The sequence below is a fragment of the Anticarsia gemmatalis genome, chromosome 27 (assembly GCF_050436995.1).
Source record: "Anticarsia gemmatalis isolate Benzon Research Colony breed Stoneville strain chromosome 27, ilAntGemm2 primary, whole genome shotgun sequence".
Classification (NCBI taxonomy): Eukaryota; Metazoa; Arthropoda; class Insecta; order Lepidoptera; family Erebidae; genus Anticarsia; species Anticarsia gemmatalis.
In genome coordinates, this window is record NC_134771.1 from 5,245,125 (window position 1) to 5,264,695 (window position 19,571).

A 19,571-nucleotide genomic window follows, 5' to 3' on the forward strand; every position below is an offset into this window, starting at 1 on the left:
TGTCGTTTCTACTGTCCAGGAAAAAATGGATTAAAATAGAAATGAATTAAGTAGGCACAATCTAAAGATTGTAGATTATTATTCTGTGACCGTTTGTTTATAATCTGTGGCCCGCTACCGGCGCGCAACCGGCTGTCAGTATTTGTGTTCCATACGAAGCGGGACTACGTGCAAATGGCGAAGGTAAGTGCAAAAAATACGAGTATTTTTAACTTATTTCTTGTTTAAATAGTCGTTTTAGAGTTTTGTTGTTGATAAAATAGTGTGTATTGATGCTAGTAGGAAGGAATTGAAGGATTTTTAACTTGTGTTATGTATGTTTTTGAGTTATTTTTCGTTAATTTGTTCATCAGTGTATACTTTGTACTTCGCGATGTATAAATTGATTCAAATGCGGTTTAGTTCTCGAATAAGGCGGCTTTATTGACTTTAATTTATTCGTTCGCGAATAATAAGGTTCGTTTTCATCAAGAAGTCAGTAGTTTTAATATCTATAAGATGTCTGAATGGTTTTGATTAGTTGACGTTAACGAAAAAAATATTAAACTTGTACCTACACGTAAAAGGTTCTTACATGCTTAGGCTATTTTTATTCCGTATTTTTTTTTCGTAAATGATGTTGAATTTGTAATTTTTACAGACTGAAACATTTTATTATGCATTTTATACCAACGAAAATATGACATATGTAAAGACGTCACTACGTCGTATTTCTATACTAAATTGTGTTTCTGACATTTCATAAAGAGTAGCTAATTTGACTGGTAGTCAACTACCCTATTTACCCTAGTTGTGTGAATACAACTGTCTAACCCCCGGTTTCTGAGTAGGTACATTTAGCGGTAGTTTATCTATTCAATAGCGTTTTTTTATATGAATTCAAACGCTATTGAATAGATAAACTACCGCTAAATGTACCTCAGAAACCGGGGGTTAGACAGTTGTATTCACAAAGCTGTCAGTTTATTTAGCAGATAAGTTATCTAACACATAATTATTATGAATTACTGTGAAACTGACCATAAGCTTCGATTATAATCATAAATACATCATGATAACATTAATTTTCCTATTTAATCTGTGATCAGCAATGCAGTGAGCAATGATCATATCACGAAATTCTGATTTATCGGTCAATCTGAGCCGCAGGTGTGTTTCCTTTTCACTTATCTTTATGAGAAGGAAGTGAAATGATAAAATAGACAAATATTTTTCCTTTTCACTTATCTACGTACTAGCTGACCCGCGCAACTTCGCTTGCGTCACATGAGAGAGAATGGGTCATAATTTTCCCCGTTTTTGTAACATTTTTTACTGGTACTCTGCTCTTATTAGTCGTAGCGTGATGATATAGGTACATATAGCATTGCTCCATAAATGGTCTACCCTATTACTAAGCCTCCGCTGTCTGTCTGTCTCCAGGCTGTATCTCATAAACCGTGATAGCTAGAAGGCTGAAATTTTCACAAATTATGTATTTACTGCTACGGTCATTAGGAGCGGAGCAGCATCGAAAAATGTTAGAAAGACGGGGAAATTTATGACCCATTCTCTGTTATATGACGCAAGCGAAGTTGCGCGGGTCAGGTAGTTTCATAAAGGGACGCGGAGTATCCAACTGGAGGTACCGCGTCCTGGCCACTTTATGGTGACTGTTGAAGGAACACCGTCACGTTTTTAGTCGGTATGCCCAAATTTAAAACCGGAACGCCTAGCCGGCGGGAGAGCCCGACAGACCCCCGCTTCCTTCCTGGAGCGGGACATGCAGTAATGCATTTTCCTGACGAAAAAAAAAAGGTAGTTTCATAAACATAGAAAACGGATAAAAACACAATTTTATTTGTAACGAAAATGGGATATAATGAACCGACATATAGACGATCCATACTAATATTATAAATGCGAAAGTAACTCTGTCTGTCTGTCTGTTACTCAATCACGCCTAAACTACTAAACCAATTTGTATGAAATTTAGTATGGAGATATTTTGATACCCGGAAAAGGACATAGGCTATATAACATCACGCTACGACCAAAAGGAGCAGAGTATCAGTAATTAATGTTACAAAAACGGGGAAAAATTTCACCCATTCTCTCTGATTGGACGCAAGCGAAGTTGCGCGGGTCAGCTAGTAGACGATAATAATATGTGTAACGCTATTAAGCCCGTATATATGTATCTAATGACTATATTTCAAAGCTATTGTGTATTTACCGATGCGCGATGTAGAGATACGAATGTTTACATTATATTATCAGTTTTATTATTACATGCACGTCCATTTTGTTGTCAAGGTTAAAGACAATTCTCTGGTTAAATCTGTTCATTTAAACATGCATTGCATGCACAAATAAGAAAAATATGCATGTCCTAAGTACTCATTGTTTTTTTATTCGTTTAAACACAACTCCCGCACTATAAATTTCATAAAATTAAACATAAAAAAAATTAAACTAATATTTTTTTGAGACTTTCAAAAACATATAAACAAAAGACACTACGTAACCAGAAGCTATTTGTGAATCACAAAATTATTTGACACCGGAAATCGAACCCACAACCCGCGCGTAGAGCGCATTACAAGTGACCACCATTACAGACGTCGCATTGCTTAATTTTCATGATTTTACAGTTAGTCAAAATAATAATATGTTATCCTAGTTTCATAACTTAGTAACTTATAATAATAATATTGCTACTCAGGTACACCACAATAAAAACACTTTTTATAGTAACAGCAGTTATTTTTCCGTTTGTTGAGTAATGAAATAACAATGTATTTCACCACTTACAATATTTTACGATTCTGGCGCCTTAAGTCGCCATGCCAATACCATTGCGTCGTGTCGTGGGTTCGATTTTCACAGGGAGAAATTATTTGTACGATCCACAATGAATTGTTTCGGGTCTGGTTGTACTTTGTGTCCGTTGTTTGTATGTTTGTAAAAGTCCCCGCGACACAAGAGCAATTCTTAGTGCGGGAGTTGTCTTAAAAAAATAGAGGTTTTTATAAAGATATATCTAAAACAATAATCTAAGCTGAAGAATTTAGAGAAAATTCAGTATTTTGAACATCAGTGACCCGCAGACTTATACAGCTGACGGTGGCCTGTTTGATACAGATACTTCATTTTGGAAATTCACAGAATTAATTACAATCTAGATAATTTGTTTATCCTTTCCTGTATTTAGCGATAACACGCGCTTCACTATACCTGCATAATTAAGAAAAGTATAGATAGAGTTTTGAGAATTTAATTAAACAGACCTCATTAACACACTAATTACTTTTTGATAGCAACATTCATTAATGCAGTCTTAATACTTAACAGTTAAATGATGACACGTGTAGTGAGTTCGATTCTTTTATGAAGCAATTATTTTTAGGATCGAATCCGAGACCTTGTAATCAGCCGTTTAACACTCAGACCACTGGTACAGACTTAACTTTAAGTAAGCTTTTTAAACCAGACTTCCTCTGTGGCGCAGTCGATAGTGTATCCGACTGTTGATCATAAGGTTTCGAGTTCGATTCCCGTGTCGAGCAGAGTACTATAAGTTCTTGAAGGCTACTCAGAGTTTGGTAACTTACCCGATAAATGGCAATAGGCTCGCTAATTGTATGATAAATGAGACCTACATTGTTAATGACGAAACGTGGGTGTACCCTATTGTATCCTCTGTCTACACCTTCAGGTATAACGGGCGTGATATTATGTATGTATATAAATAAAACAATTATGTAATGTTTTTCAGTTACTTTATTATCGTAGAAAGGTCGTAGTTTATCTTATATGTTTATAATTTCAGTAAATGTGTATTACATTGCATTTACTTATCTTGTTCTGGTATAACACACCATTCTTTGTCAGAAGTTTTTGAAAAAAGCATATTTATATACCTAAAGTTGTTTCATACAAATTCGAGCTCTACTGTAGCTGGTAAAAATATATATTTAGCCCATTACTGTCCCACTGCTGGGCAAGGGTCTCCTCCCGAATGAAGGAGGGAGATACACATATTATTTCGAAAAGTCATTGTGTGGATTTGAGTTCAAACCCACGACCACTTGTGTGAAAGGAGCTAGCATAGATCACTCGGCTTTTACTGCTCTCGTACTTGCTTCAGTCCTAGTAAATAAATAAATATCAACCACTCACACATGGTCATTTCATTCCAAACTAGACAGTGCAAGCTCCAAAAATACATGATTAATAATAATAATAATAATAATAATCATTTATTTCAGACAAAGTCCATATTTTACATACACATTATTAATACATACACATGTTTATCGTTATGAACGCAACACATGCCGTTGCATCCATACCCTCATGAATGGACAATCTGCCTCCATTCTTCTGGCAATAAGTTGCAGATAGCTGTTGGAACTGTCGCGCACTCTGCGCATCAAGGATGCTGCTCTCTTACGCATTATAGCTGCGAAGCCGTCAACCCCCGCGTCAGCGAACATCCCCGACGCACTACAGAATCGCGGCAGTCCCATCAGCGCTCTGAAACTATTATTGTATTGGACCCGCAGGGCATTATAAGTCATTTGAGTATACTTAACCCATAGGCTGCACGTGTAGAAGGACTGGCAGAAGGCTCTAAACAGTGTTACTTTTACTTCATTAGTACAGCGTGCAAACCTACGAGCCAGCATATTTGCTCTGACTGACAATGCCCTGCGTTCCCTGTCAATGTCTGCGTTATCCGTGAGCTCATCGGTGACCCAGTGGCCAAGGTACTTAACCCTTTTTACTTTTTGGAGTGCATTGCCATTCAGCTTAACCTCAGGTATTGTTTCATAGGTTTTAGATCCTGCTTTGAAGACAATCACTTCACTTTTGCTGGTATTATACCTTAGCCCATGAGTCTCCGCATACCGCTCACAGATATCTACCAGACGCCTAAGGGCATTGATTGATGGGCTCAATAACACCATGTCATCAGCGTAGCTTATGTTGTTAATAATCATGCCATCTATTGAACAGCCGATACCAGTGCTATTGAGCTCATCAATCAGATCGTTAATATATAAGTTAAAAAGTTTCGGAGATGTCAGCCCTCCCTGCCTAACTCCACACTCCAACCCATATGCTTGGGACAGCGAGCCTGACCACTTAACATAGTTCTTTTGGCTGCTGTACCAATATCCTATTAGCGATATGAGTTCTTTAGAGAGGTCTGTCCTCTCCGACAACTTTTGCCACAATTTCTCATATCTGACCAAATCGAAAGCTTTCGATAGGTCTAAAAAGCAAGCATACACTGGCGTTTTTCTACTAGTGTAGTACTGTACAGTGTGCTTGAGAGTTAGTATAGCTGATTCAGTGGAGAGTCCAGCCCGAAAGCCAAACTGAGCGTCATTCACTTGTATGTGTTTATCTAACTGTTTGTCAAGCACACTGTCCAGCACCTTCGCTATGATCGTAGCCAGAGATATAGGTCTATAATTATTAAGACTAGAAGCATCGCCTGTCTTGTTCTTTACTATCGGGACAACTAGCGTCTTAGTCAACTCTCCTGGCAAGTAAGAATGACTCACACAGAAAGTAAATAATAAACCGAGAACCCTAGGTAGATGGACGCCTGCGTGGACCAAGTGCTCAACACTGAGTGAGTCATGCCCAGGAGATTTCCCTCGCTTCATATCCCTTAGCGCTCTTTTTACTTCTTTCGCCGCTATCATAATATATTTTTCACCAGGTCGACTTTCACCTATGGTGTCAGTGCGCGCAGGCACTTGTGAAGTTGATACCTGGAAATGATCTTTAAACAAGCTTGCGATAAGGGCTGGATCACTAATTCCTTCAATGCTCATCGGGATGCTCGGCTTAGGACTTAATTTATTTGTCTCCTTCCAAAATCTACCAAAATTTTTGGCATTGTGCTGCGTCGCTAAAATGTCCATTTTTATTTGTGTTTGATTATTTTGGCACCATTTCAGCTTCGCTTTAAAACGTGCCCGTGTATCACGCATTTTCTCATAGATAGGTCCATTTATTGGTTTGCCATATGCACACCATTGGTGGAAATATAACCGAGCCTCCCCATGAGCCTCTCTAACATACCTATTCCATCCCGTAACATATCTATTCTCCCTACGCTTAATACTATCCTTATTGTTACTAAACTTATTATTACAAATCTTATTACTAATATTACTTATATGAGTACTATAGGCGGCTTCTGATAAGATATTTACAATATTCTTATATAATCTATCTATTACATATCTATGACTTAAATTATTACATGTAGTATCGGCACATATTCTAAATTCTGGCGGAAAATCAATATCGCGAAGCTTTTTTGTACATATTTCACTATATTTATCTATTTGCGATTGATTTCTCTCGCCCCATATAACTCTATTTAATATAATATTTGCAGGTTTAATTTTTGGTCTTAGCGTATTCATATCACATATTAACTCCATAGGAAAATGGTCCGACCATGAGATGTTATATTTAATTCTAACGTCAATAACAGACAAATTTGCTGCTTCCGTTACCAGTATGTGGTCTAACCATGACCTAGAGCCATGTACATCACTAATGTATGAGTATGCATCAGAACTACTACCTAAAATGTCAATATCCGCACACATCCAGTTTTGTTCACAACAAAATAATTTTAATTCCTTACCAAATAACGCCGTCGGGTGTGCATTAAAGTCCCCTAGCATATAGGCAGAATCTACATTATTACTATCTATTATGGCACTCATCTCACTTAAACAGTCCGTAAATTCCGTCAAGTTCTCACTTGCCTCTGTGGGCATATACACCGAAAAAACTAGAAAATGTCTATTTTCTAACGCTATCTTAATAGCAGCTAGCCGTACACTTTTGCACTCGACAACCGACACACACTTAAAAACACTTTTCCTCCATAGAATAGCGACTCCGCCGTACGGCCGCCCTCGTAGGATCCCCGCTGACGTATCTACAGCTGATTTACCAGTATAGGCAAAGTCCCGATCTATTCCTCCAAGCAAAGGAATATCGTGTGGCATGAGCCATGTCTCCTGTAATGCTATCAAGTCCGCTGTTTGACATAATAATTTAACACAGTCAATAGATCGCATTACTGACCTACAGTTGTAGCTTATAAAGCTTGTTTTATTTGGTTGGTTTCGATTCCCGATCGCCATGACTATTTGGTTTGTTTCTATATTCTATAAATTTCCTAATAGATACGCCCTCTGGCCATAAACTCTCTTGTAAGAACAAGGACAACTTATGCTTTGGCACACTGATCTTATATGCATTATATTTCCTAGGTGTTTTGGTGTTAATTTTTTGTAAAGTGACCCTGACTTGTGTTTTATGCATTATATATTCCAATATGTCACTCTCTGTTGTATTTGTGTCTACATTATTAAGAAATAGTGGTATGTTGATATCCGCAGCTTTAAATTTTCCACAGCCTGTTGTAAGTGCCTTCCCTTCGACATAATTAAATTTATTACTGTATCTTTTACGCTGTACAAGAGTCCACTCTTCGCTCCGTTTCTCCTCTCTCCACTTTTCTTCGGAACCAACAACATTCGCTAATGTTTTCTTCTTAATCGGCGCCGGCGTCGATGCGACCATCTGATCGATACACGTGCCTGCGTCCGCGCTGAGGCCATTGTTTGAGTTTGAGTTCTGTGCAGTTAGGGTTTCGCTGTTCGAAACCACAGTTATAGGACTCGCGGCCTCCACGCGTTGAAAGATGTTTGCTTCGACCACCTGTGCGAGCGAGACAGGTTGACCTCTAACAAGCGAGTGCGACAAGGTAGACTCAATAGCATCATCGAATGACGCGAACTCCGCCGTGCTGTTATGCGTCTTATTATTATTTTCATTGTGCGGTAGGTCAGATATTGCATTTTCAACGAGAATATTATTTGCCTGACCACTTCCACTTATTTTCTTATTCAGGTAGGTATGTTCGTAATTATTATGAAATAATGGTTGTTTCATAGTAATTATATCCTTTTTTACTTCATTGAGTTGTTCTATTGAGACATACGACTCCTTAAGCATTTTTAAATCATTTTGAATGACTAAAATGTCTCTTAGAAACCGAGTGGCGTCGATATGATCGAACGTTACTGGTGGAAGTTTTTGTAGTTCTCTGGCAACAAATATCGGCGTTTCATCAGGATCAGCTTCTTTTAAGACAGTGATGACATCATAAAGGTTTCGCTGGGATCGCCCATCGCCTTTCCTTATTATTTTTCGTTTCTTAGTCGTTAGAGATTCAAAAAGCAACGCTTTCGCGCTCTCGATATCTTCTGACGAAAAAGAAGACGTGCATAATTTCACTAAACTCTCTTCGTCCATTACATCCACTTTGTTCTGTATAAATGCAAGAACTTCACAAATAACTATATTGCAATTAGTACACTTTACTTTGCTCGACGTCATCTTGTTAGGATGAGACACACTCGACTCGTGCGAACAACGCCGCGCGCGAACGACTTAATTAGCAAATAAATATATGAATACTAGCTGACCCGGCAAACGTTGCTTTGCCATATAAAAAAATTGTGTCACTTAGGTGTATGAAAAAAAGATGTTGGCCGATTCTCAGACCTAGTCAATATGCTCACAAAGTTTCATTAGAATCGGTCAAGCCGTTTCAGAGGAGTATGGCAACGAAAACTGTGACGCGAGAATTTTGTATAAGTATTAGATTGTATTTAATAAATATATTTTAATTTTTTTCGTATTTCAGGTAAACATTCCCACGTTCAAGCTCAACAATGGCCGGGAGATCCCAGCGTTGGGATATGGCACGTGGCTGGGACTGGACTCCAAAGTAAGTCTGCAATAAAAATAAACAAGTTGTAATTTTTGCCCATACATATTGCCCACTGTTTCCATTTTCTGGTAATTTTGTCCACGTTTTTTGTCCAGTTCCTATTTATTTTTTTATGCTTTGTGTGTGTTGTGCGATTTCCTATTCTAAATGTTAGCTAAGTTATATTTAGCGATACATTTCGAAATCTTAGTACCTAAGTAAATATAATCATAAAAAAGTACTGACTATTAAAATTATCGCACTGCTAGGCAAGAGTTCTCCTGTAATGAGGGAGGAGATAGGTCTTAAGTCCACCACGCTGGCCAAGAGAAGGTTTGGAATATTTTTTTAACAAACTGTTATAAAATTAAGTTTTAAAGATTAGCTGCTGTCGAACTTTGGCTACCAATACAAATATATTGTTATTTTTTACTGCTGAGCAAGGGTCTCCTCCTGTAATGAGGGGGAGCCTTTGAGTCCACCACGCTGGGCAAGTGCGGGTTGGGGACTTAGCCCTCAAGGAATGTATTAAACAAAATTTAGGCATGCAAGCTATCATCACTACATCATTGTTTTTCTTCACAGTTAGAGTAAATAAATACTAATATTAAAACAGGTATTTAATACACTATAATAAATAAACATTGTCTTATTAGGCAAGTGAGGGTGGCGACGGAAAAGATGGATACTTTGAGAAGGTAAGCCTGTAAAGGCATCCTGAATCCATTGAATGAATAGCACGAACTAAACTGCTATATAATTATAATAAAGCTTATATAAGCATGAAATACCGAGGAATGAGAATGCAAGCAAGCATGTTTTGAAAATGCTAATTGACGCTTATTATATACCTGTATTTACATGTAAATTGTCTTACTAATAAACGTGTTGTAAGCTGTGATTAGTGATACAGTGTGTTGTCTTCACTCATATACAGTTTCAACATTGATTGTAAGTGACAACACACTGTATAACTAATCACAGCTTACAACACGTTTATTAGTAAGAGAGGTATATTCTTTTATACAAGTTTTGCTCTGTGTTGTCTTCACTCATATACAGTTTCAACATTGATTGTAAGTGACAACACACTGTATAACTAATCACAGCTTACAACACGTTTATTAGTAAGAGAGGTATATTCTTTTATACAAGTTTTGCTCGGCCTGCTTTATAAAGTACTAGCTTTTACCCGCGACTTCGTCCGCCACCTGAATATTCCCATTATGCGTCATTTTCCCGGGGTAAAAAGTAGCCTATGTCCTTTCTCGAGTATCAAAATATCTCCATACCAAATTTCGTGCAAATTGGTTCAGTAGTTAAGGCGTGATTGAGTAACAGACAGACAGACAGAGTTACTTTCGCATTTATAATATTAGTAAGGATGTAAATAAGATCAAGTAGGGCTCCAGTCTTTAAAGCATGTAATTTTATCACTTCTACGTATAGTACTTCAGATAAATCTTGATTGTTTTTTGGAAATCCCCTTAAAACTAAAACGACATAAACCATAGAATCGTTACTGCTAAAGTTTCAAGTTGTATACCACATAGAAGTCTAATCCTCTAATCTAATATGTTTTCTCTTTTTCATTTCGCTAAGGAGTGAAAGAAACAAAACACTTTATAAGCCTTTCATAACTTCATATATTTTTTAATGAACGAGACCACCTCAAGAAAAAAGTATTAGATCCTGACTTCACAATTTTTATGTTGTATTTTTAAAGTATTATTTAACCTGCAAAAAGCAGCATTATTTGTAGCAGTCTTTCTGACTGTCTTTTTAGAGCAGGGGTTCCCAACCTTTTCTTAGTCCGGGACCACTTTTATATTATTGTTGTTGGCAGGGACCACTATGTAAGTATCTTAAAAATAAAGTGTAAAAAGCATCCTCAAAATTTTAAGTTTTAAAATCATTTGCGGCCCACATTTTGACTTCCGCGGACCACTGGTTGGAAACCACTGTTTTAGAGTAATCAAAATCAAATCATTTATTCATATAGGTCAAATGCTGACACTTATGATAGTCAATAATACAGAGAGTGAATTTACTGCCAGTTCGGAAGGTAGGGCCAATGAGAAGAGCTGGCAAGAAACTCCAGGCCACTCTTTTTAATCGCCAATTAGTTTTAACAATTTTTCTATTAGGTATAAAACTTTTATGATCTAAGGAGCTGCTACCATTTCTATTCTTTAACGAAAAATCTTTTTTCCGTCCTCCAGATGGAGTTTTCAGTGGAAGACCTGCCTAAGATGATGGAGGCTCTATCGTACGCCATTGACGTTGGCTACAGACACGTGGACACAGCCCACTTGTACCGAGTGGAGCCGGAGGTCGGACAAGTTGTTAACAGGAAGATAAAAGAGGGAGTGGTTAAGAGGGAAGAGGTCTTTGTTACCACTAAGGTGAGTGGAGGTTGCTAGATGACTGGGAGTGATTTTTGGAGTATTCCTCTTTTAACACATTTTTTTCAGCTATGCTTCAGGAACTGTTGTATGGGAGGAGACCCTTGCCCTGGAGCGGGAACGAAATGGGTTAATAAAAAATACTTTAGGAAGAATAGATGCTTATTTTTCATAGCCAGAAAACTTTCAGAGAAATAATTTTGTAACCTGTCGAAATCTTTACATTATCCCTAATCTAATTGGCGATAGAAAAATGAACCCTAAAAAAACTAGAAGCCTGTTAACCAAAATTCATATATCTCTATACAAAATGAAGAGATGAAAGTAATATTCTAAAATTCAGGAAAAAAGTTTTTATAATGGATATTCTGAGAGGTGGTTCCTGTATACTAGTAAAAAAGGGCCACCAGTGGAAAGAAATTACAGACATTTACAGATTCGCAATTACCAATATATTTGAATGTTGTGCTATTGAATTGATACAATGTGGTATAACTATAATATGTATTTATAGAGTTCCGAACCTGAGTAACCTGAACGCATTTTTTGTCCAATTAGAAAATATGCTAGAATATGTATTAAGAATTAAAAATAATAAAATAGTCTTGTGTGGAGATCTTAACATTGATACTTTAAAACGTAATAACACATCTTTAGAATTAGAATGTCTTCTACTTAATTTTAATCTCAAACTTCAAATTAATCAGCCGACTAGATTAAAAAGTGGCACTTGTATTGATGTTTTTGTACACAATTTAGGTAAAACCTGCCAAGCAGAAGTTATAGATTATGCTCTCTCAGATCATACTTCACAGGTATTGAAATGTCCAGTAAAAAAAGTGTGTTTAGTTAATCAGTGGTATGTCAAACGACGCGATTATAGTGGAAATAATATGGATAAGTTTAATGAATGTCTAAATAGCATATCTTTTTCTGAAATATACAACACTAATGACCCAAACAAAGCTTTTGAAATATTCATGGAGACGTTCTTGCTGTTCTATAATTTGTGTTTCCCTTTGAAAAAGATATTAATAAAAACAAACAGGAAGCCATCATGGGTTTCGCGGGGAATAAGAGTGTGTAGCAAAAAGAAAAGAACGCTACTCTGGCAATACCGTCTTAAACCTACTGATTTAAATAGAAATAGGTTTAAAAATTATTCTAGGACGTACAAAAAAATCATTAGATTAACGCAATATGCACAAAATAACAATAAAATTAAAACATCTACTAATAAAGCAAAAGCTACATGGGATATCATTAATAATTCTAAACCGAACGTGCCTAAGAGCACTATCCCACAAATTCAGCTAAATAATGAAATAGTTAATAGTCCATATGAAATAACAAAGGCATTCAATGACTTCTTCATAGACAAAATAACACCTATTCCTGATCGGGGTAAAAATATCACAGTAAATATTCCCAGTTACGTAAACTCGTTCTTTATGCATCCAAGTACTAACCATGACATAGAAAAAATAATTAAATCGCTAAAGAATACCAATAGTGTAGGTCATGATGGTGTCTCTACCAAAGTAATTAAATATGTCTGTGATAATATAAGTGAACACCTTAGCTATATATTAAACTTATGTATTTCTGAAGGTATCTATCCGGAGAATCTGAAAACTGCCATTGTTAAACCACTTCATAAAAAAAATGATAAAGAACTTTTGCAGTCATATAGACCTATTGCACTCATCCCAATATTCTCAAAGATATTCGAAAAGTACATTAATGATCAAATCTATAGCTACGTAGAAAAATTTAATATATTAACTAAAGACCAAAAGGGCTTTCGAAAAAATAAAACAATTAATATGGCAATATATGATTTTCTAAATGACGTTATAACAAGTGTAGATAATAGAGTGCCAGTATGTGCGTTATACTGCGATATGACGCAGGCTTTCGATTATGTGGATCATGATATCTTAATTGCTAAGCTTAACGCCTATGGTATCCGGGGTAACGTTTTGCAATTAATCGAATCATATTTAAGAAACCGCAAACAGTATGTAGAAATAAGTAGAATAAATATAAAAACAAAAAAAGAAGAATATTATAAATCGGAAACTAGAACGACACTGTATGGCGTGCCTCAGGGCAGTGTCCTAGGACCACTTTTATTCATATTATATATTAATGATTTACCAGAAGTAACCGACAACCCTATGACACTATTTGCCGATGACAGCACCGTCATTATAAAATGTAAAAATAGGCAAGATTATCAACAAGAAATAAATACTACAATTAGGTCCATAATAAATTGGTTAAATAATAATAATTTAAGAATAAACATAGATAAAACTAAATTAACTTTTTTCAATCAGCGTATAAATACATGTGGTGATCTTAATATTCAACACAATAATAAAATAATAGAACAGGTTGATACTAGCAAATTTTTAGGCTTAACAATTGATAAAAGACTAGATTGGAAGCCACATTTAGAGGAACTAAGTAAGCGACTAAGTAAATCTGCTTATATGTTACATAAAACGTGTCCGGTGTTAGATATAGATGCAAGACTAACGGCGTATCATGGCATTGTCGGTTCCATTCTTAGGTATGGAATACTCTTCTGGGGAAACTCAACCCACAGAGAGATAATATTCAGATCTCAAAAAAGATGCATAAGGGCTACTTTTGGATTAAAATCGACGGATTCATGCAGACCATATTTTCAAAAATATAAAATATTAACCTTGCCATCACTTTACATATTTGAAGTTGCTATGTTTGTCAAGACCAATCCACATTTATTTATGAAATTATCAGACGTCAGTGATCGCAGCCGCCGTGACAATGAACGATTGTGTATAAGACCATCGCGGACAGCCCTAATGCATAAAAGTGTGTTCTGCATGGCACCTCATATTTATAATAATTTACCAAAAGATCTCAAAGATATTAGTGTAATAAAAATTTTTAAGAATAAATTAAGAGAATATTTAACTACTAAATGTTACTATAGTATAGCAGAATATTTATCTAAATAGTTTTAAGATTATAATTTTGTTTAATTTTGTTTTCCTAATTTACTGTTTGTTATTTTAATTTTAATATAATATATATAATAAGATATGATGTCCATAATTATTATGTCAAATAGAATTAGGTATATAATACATGTAAAATGTTATTAAATATTGCATGCCGTGTGACGGCCAAATATGTGAAACTGTATTATAAATAAGAACTCTGAACCATGTTTGTTGCAATAAATAATTTTGAATTTGAATTTGAATTTGAATCTGACTCTGCTATCTCCTTTCATGCCCAGAAATAATTTTTCGATCTTTCTAAGCATATCAAAAAAATATCAACTAACTTGAATCAATGTTTTTAGCCTTTCATAAATCAAAAAACCTTTTTCCAAAACCCCCTATTAGCACTCCACTTTACTACTCCTGTGATGCGACTGCTGTGCAAGAGGTCTCGGGTTTGAATCCTGGGTCGGGCCAAAAAGTCTTTTCTGTTAAGATTTTCTTAGAGATTGTCCTTTCTAAACTAATCACTATCCATGTTCCCAGGTATGGCACCACTTCCACCGCGAGGCCGACGTGGAGGTCTCCGTGCGAGGGTCTCTCAGACGCATGGGCTTGGACTACTTCGACCTCGTGCTCATGCACTGGCCCATGTCTATCACTGTAAGTGTACAGCTGGTTTCAATAACCTAACTACAGTGAGAGATAGTTTAGAGAGTTTAGTGGTTAATGTCGTCACTATTGCAAAAATTACACTATAATATTACAAATATTATTGTGATGAGTAGTTTTGCGCTCAGTCGGTAAACGATCAGGTGGGTTAAGTAACAGCGCGGCCATTCCATAAATGGATGGGATATCTAAGTGGTATTTCAGAACACACGTTAAAAATTATTTCCGGTGGTTGCCAAATAATATAGTAATCGTTAAGCCATGTCAAAGACTTTCGGATGGTTTGAAAAGGTTTGATATTTGATTACTCACAAACAATACTAAAAAAGCATTTTTTTTCGTAATGTAAAAACTACTCTTTTATACAATAGTGCCATCTGTCGATGTTCACTAGAAAACTATCAAGACCTTTATATAAAGATTCGCGAGTACTCAAGAAACAACGCCATCTATCAGCGTACACTAGAACTAACTTATAACTGACAAACCCTTAACCACGGTACTTTCAAATTAAACAATATATATATATAAAGTGAATAATTATATTAATTGTTTGTTTATATAACAGCAAGACGGTGTAGACGAGAAGATAGACTACTTGGAAACGTGGCGTGGCTTCGAGAACGTTCTACAGAAGGGGCTGGCTAAATCTATCGGAGTGTCCAATTTTAATGTGGAGCAAATAAAAAGACTGCTGGCCAATTGTAAAGTTCCGCCCGCTTGTAATCAGGTTGAGGTGAGATGTTCGAACTAATGTTATAAGTACATCTGTTTGTCTCTTACGCATAAACTGCTGATATTGATGATATTTGATATAGAGATAGATACCTTCTATATAGCTAGATCTTTCTCTAAACTTAGGTATCTAAAATTAGAGAAAGATTTATTGATTTTAAAACTACCCCTAAAGACTTTTCTATTTCACTTAAAAAACTGCGAGTGTTAGCTATTACCTTGCTAATTTAATGACCATATTATTCACGGGATACTTTATTTTATTATTACGGCTTATAAGGTCTCGGGTTCGATTCCTGGGTCAGGAAAATGGTGCTTGTCTAATTTATACTATTGGGATTTTTTCTGGACCGATTTTAAAAAAATCTTTCAGTGTTAGGTAGCCCATTTATCGAGAAAGGCTAATATCATATATAATTAGTGTGTTAACGAGGTTTGTTTAATTAAATTCTCAAAACTCTATCTATATATGTATAGTGAAGCGCGTGTTATCGCAAAATACAGGAAAGGATAAATAAATTATCTAGATTGTAATTAATTATGTGAATTTCCAAAATAAAGTATCTGTATCAAACAGGCCATCAGCTGCATAAGTCTGCGGGCCACTGATGTTAAAATCTATACTAATATTATAAAGCTGAAGAGTTTGTTTGTTTGAACGCGCTAATCTCAGGAACTACTGGTCCGATTTTAAAAAATATTTCATTTATCGAGGAAGACTATAGGCTATAAATCATCACGCTTAGACCAATAGGAGCAGAGTAACAGTAAAAAATGTTACAAAAACGGGGAAAAATTTCACCCATTCTCTCTTATGTGACGCAATGCATTATATAACAAAACTTATTTACATTCCAGATAAATTTGAACCTAGGACAGAAAGAGTTAGTAGACCTCTGCCAGTCGCACAACATAGTGGTGGTGGCGTATTCTCCGTTCGGTACCATGGTCCCTTCCCGGGCCGCACCGGACAGCCCCGAGCCTAAGTTAAACAACCCCACCATGGTGGCCCTAGGGAAGAAACATGGAAAGACTGTCACGCAAATTACTTTGAGATATTTGGTAAGTAAATGTTTAAGTAGGCTTAATTTATTTATTAAGGCATAACCTTACAGATTTTTCCACCTAGTTGTATCTTCAAAAAACTAAAATTAAGACAGTAACAAACAAAAATAAAAACATTGAAAATCAACGATTCATCAGAATTAAAAACCTAAATAGGTAGTTATTTCACTATTTTAATGCGTTACTGTCCCACTAAGGCAACGATCTACTCCCGTAATGAGGGAGGGGTTACGCCTTGAGTGAGTCCACCACGCTGGCCAAGTGCGGGTTGGGGACTTTGTATACCTTCAAGAACTGTTCTAGGTAAAGAACTCTCATTCATGCAAGGTTGCATCACGATGTTTTCCTACACCGTTAGAGCAAGTGATAATGACTTCTAATACACACATAACTTCGAAAAGTCATTGGTGTGTTGCCTCGGGTTCGAACCTGCGTCCACTTCCGTGGGAGATACCAATTTAAACCACTCGGCTATCACTGCACAATATCAATAAAGATTTTTTAATTTCTTTCTTTCTTTCCACAGTACCAACGCGGAATAATTTCCATACCAAAAACGGTCACAAAGTCCCGCGTCTTAGAAAACGCATCAATTTTCGACTTTACCCTGGACAATGCAGATATGGCCACTTTAGCCGCTTTCGACAATGGCTACCGTACGGTCAGACCTGTGTTTTGGCAAGATTACGCGAATTACCCGTTTGATAAAGTACCTGGGGCTAAAGTGCTGATACCTCAGTCCCTGTGTGTATGGAAAAACGGAATTAATTTGGATATTGATTGATTTGAATGAAATGTATGGATTTTTTTGTAGTTTTTAAGAATTATATTGTTATTTTATTGTTTTTTGAGTTATTAAATGATTATTGATATGTGTTGTGGTTTTATTCTTGTGGTTAATTTCCTAATTGCCGTTTTAAATACCCTTCAATAAGTGTCGGTTATTTTACACGTGAAATGTTGACAAATTTCTTAGTTCTCTAGCTGTATGTTAATCTGTCAGATAAGCTAACTGTAACTTACACATAAATCGTAAAATTGGATCTAAAACAACGATCAAATAAATAATTTGCTACTATTCTTTATTTTGTGTCCTATAACTAAGATAAGGAAGTTAACTTTTTGCCGATAGATGTCACTATCAAATACATGCTAGTACTAATTTCCATCGATAGATGGCATTACTAGTATGTAACAAATAAATGATTAAAAGTATTTTTGTTGTTTATTTTTCCATTTTTAGAAGCTCGAATAATGTAAAATTAGGCAATTAATATTTTATTAACAAAGACAAATTCAGGTCGTATTCAATCGTTTTAAAGATATGTGATAATAAGGAAGTGTGTGTTTGTCAATCGGTTTCGGTACTCGGGGTGTAATAAAAACAATAAAATCAGACTAAAGCATTTTATTTCTACATTTCATCATAATTTCCCAGCCTTTAAAAATTATGAAGATACAAAAGTTACATTTCAAAAAGCGGTAGTGTTGCCATGCCTAATGAAAAAGTTTCCCTAGAAATTCTAATCATAAATTAATTCTACCACAATCCAAAAATGCTTTGCTATTGTCGTGACATTTTGCTTGGGAGTATAAATCTACTTGTTTTCTTGGGAAGGGAACCAGGCCTGGCAAGCTTCTGTGGCGATCTCGCAGAGAGCAGTGAAGGTTTTGCCGCGGGAATCGTATTCTAAAAGAAAAAAGTGTATTAGAAAGTTTGATAAAATGTATTCTGCAACAAATATTTTAATTATAGATACCTACATCATTTGAAATGCTAAGAAACACAGATTTCTTGGGAGTTAGATTGAAACAAAAACGTTTTCCTATGCGATTTTAATGGCGTTCTATATACACGTAGTTATTATTATTTTAACTTTATCGAACAAAATTCTCTCCTAGTCCTCTTTTTATTGGAAATAAAACTCCCGAACTGAGACTTTTTAATTTTACAAAGACACAAATAGGAAAACTAGTATGACTGTAGATAAAATTAAAAAAAGGGGTTCTACGGCAGTCTTTTGGAAAGGAACTTAAAATCACACAACAAAATAAATAAGACAAAATAGTTAAACGTTTCTTACCAGTAGGTCCTCTCTTGCCGAACATGATGCCATTCATGGGCGCGTTCTTGTAGTTGGCCTCGCTGACTTCCGCCAGGGAGAGCAGCACCGCCACCAGGCACACCACGCCGATGGTGAAACGCATCATGTCTCCGGACATCTAGGGAAAAAGTTGGTTATTAAATGTTTAAGTTAAAAGTTAATTTAACCCATTAATGTCCCACTGCTGGGCAAGGGTCTCCTCCCGTAATGAGGGAAGGGTTAGGCCTTGAGTCCACCACGCTGGCCAAGTGCGGGTTGGGGACTTTGCATGCCTTCAATAAATGTTTTTAAACAAATTTTAGGCATGCAAGATTTCCTCACGATGTTTTTCCTTCACCGTTGGAGCATGTGATAATTATTTCTAATACACACATAACTTCGAAAAGTTCTAAAAGCTAACTGCGTTTTTATAAGAGTATGAGAAAACAAGTACCTTGATAAGGTTTTGTATATTTCTCAGTGGTAACACAGTAGAAGACAAATGTCAACTGATGCTGTAGCCAGATTTTCGCGCGCATTTATACCGGGATATTGCAAGATGGCGACGCGGCCACTCAATTATTGGATTATTGGATGCTGACCGCATATTGACAGAGCTCCGGGGATTGTAACTTTGTTAGTGCATAAGATTAATAGTTTGATTGAACGGAGCCGGACATATGTCGGCCATTTTGTTTCATTTGTACCTATATTTCAAACTGAGTTGTGAAATACTGGTATCCAGCTGCTTCCGGTGAGACTGGAAGCCGACTCCAATGTAGTTGGAACAACAAAGTATAGGCTGATA

The 19,571-nt window shown here is 36.1% G+C and overlaps 2 protein-coding genes across 3 annotated transcripts; one reads left to right on the forward strand and one right to left on the reverse strand.

The window, feature by feature from the left end:
- Positions 1-108: 108 nt before the first annotated feature.
- Positions 109-17,551, forward strand: LOC142984572 (aldo-keto reductase AKR2E4-like). 2 transcript variants are annotated; one of them, XM_076132281.1, is made up of 8 exons: positions 109-183; positions 8,738-8,821; positions 9,460-9,501; positions 11,026-11,208; positions 14,754-14,870; positions 15,448-15,615; positions 16,473-16,676; positions 17,206-17,551. In XM_076132281.1, the coding sequence occupies exons 1-8, from the start codon at positions 175-177 to the stop codon at positions 17,461-17,463; spliced, it is 1,065 nt and encodes a 354-aa protein (XP_075988396.1). In that variant the 5' UTR covers positions 109-174; the 3' UTR covers positions 17,464-17,551. The 2 variants fall into 2 exon arrangements, with proteins under 2 accessions (XP_075988396.1, XP_075988397.1); XM_076132282.1 differs by lacking the exon at positions 9,460-9,501.
- A 521-nt stretch (positions 17,552-18,072) lies between these two features.
- Positions 18,073-19,279, reverse strand: LOC142984583 (neuropeptide IMFamide). The gene is made up of 3 exons (XM_076132316.1): positions 19,218-19,279; positions 18,764-18,902; positions 18,073-18,369 (listed from the first exon to the last, which is right to left on the reverse strand). Exons 2-3 carry the CDS (start codon positions 18,900-18,902, stop codon positions 18,278-18,280), a joined length of 231 nt encoding a protein of 76 aa, XP_075988431.1. The 5' UTR covers positions 19,218-19,279; the 3' UTR covers positions 18,073-18,277.
- Between the last annotated feature and the right edge of the window lie 292 nt (positions 19,280-19,571).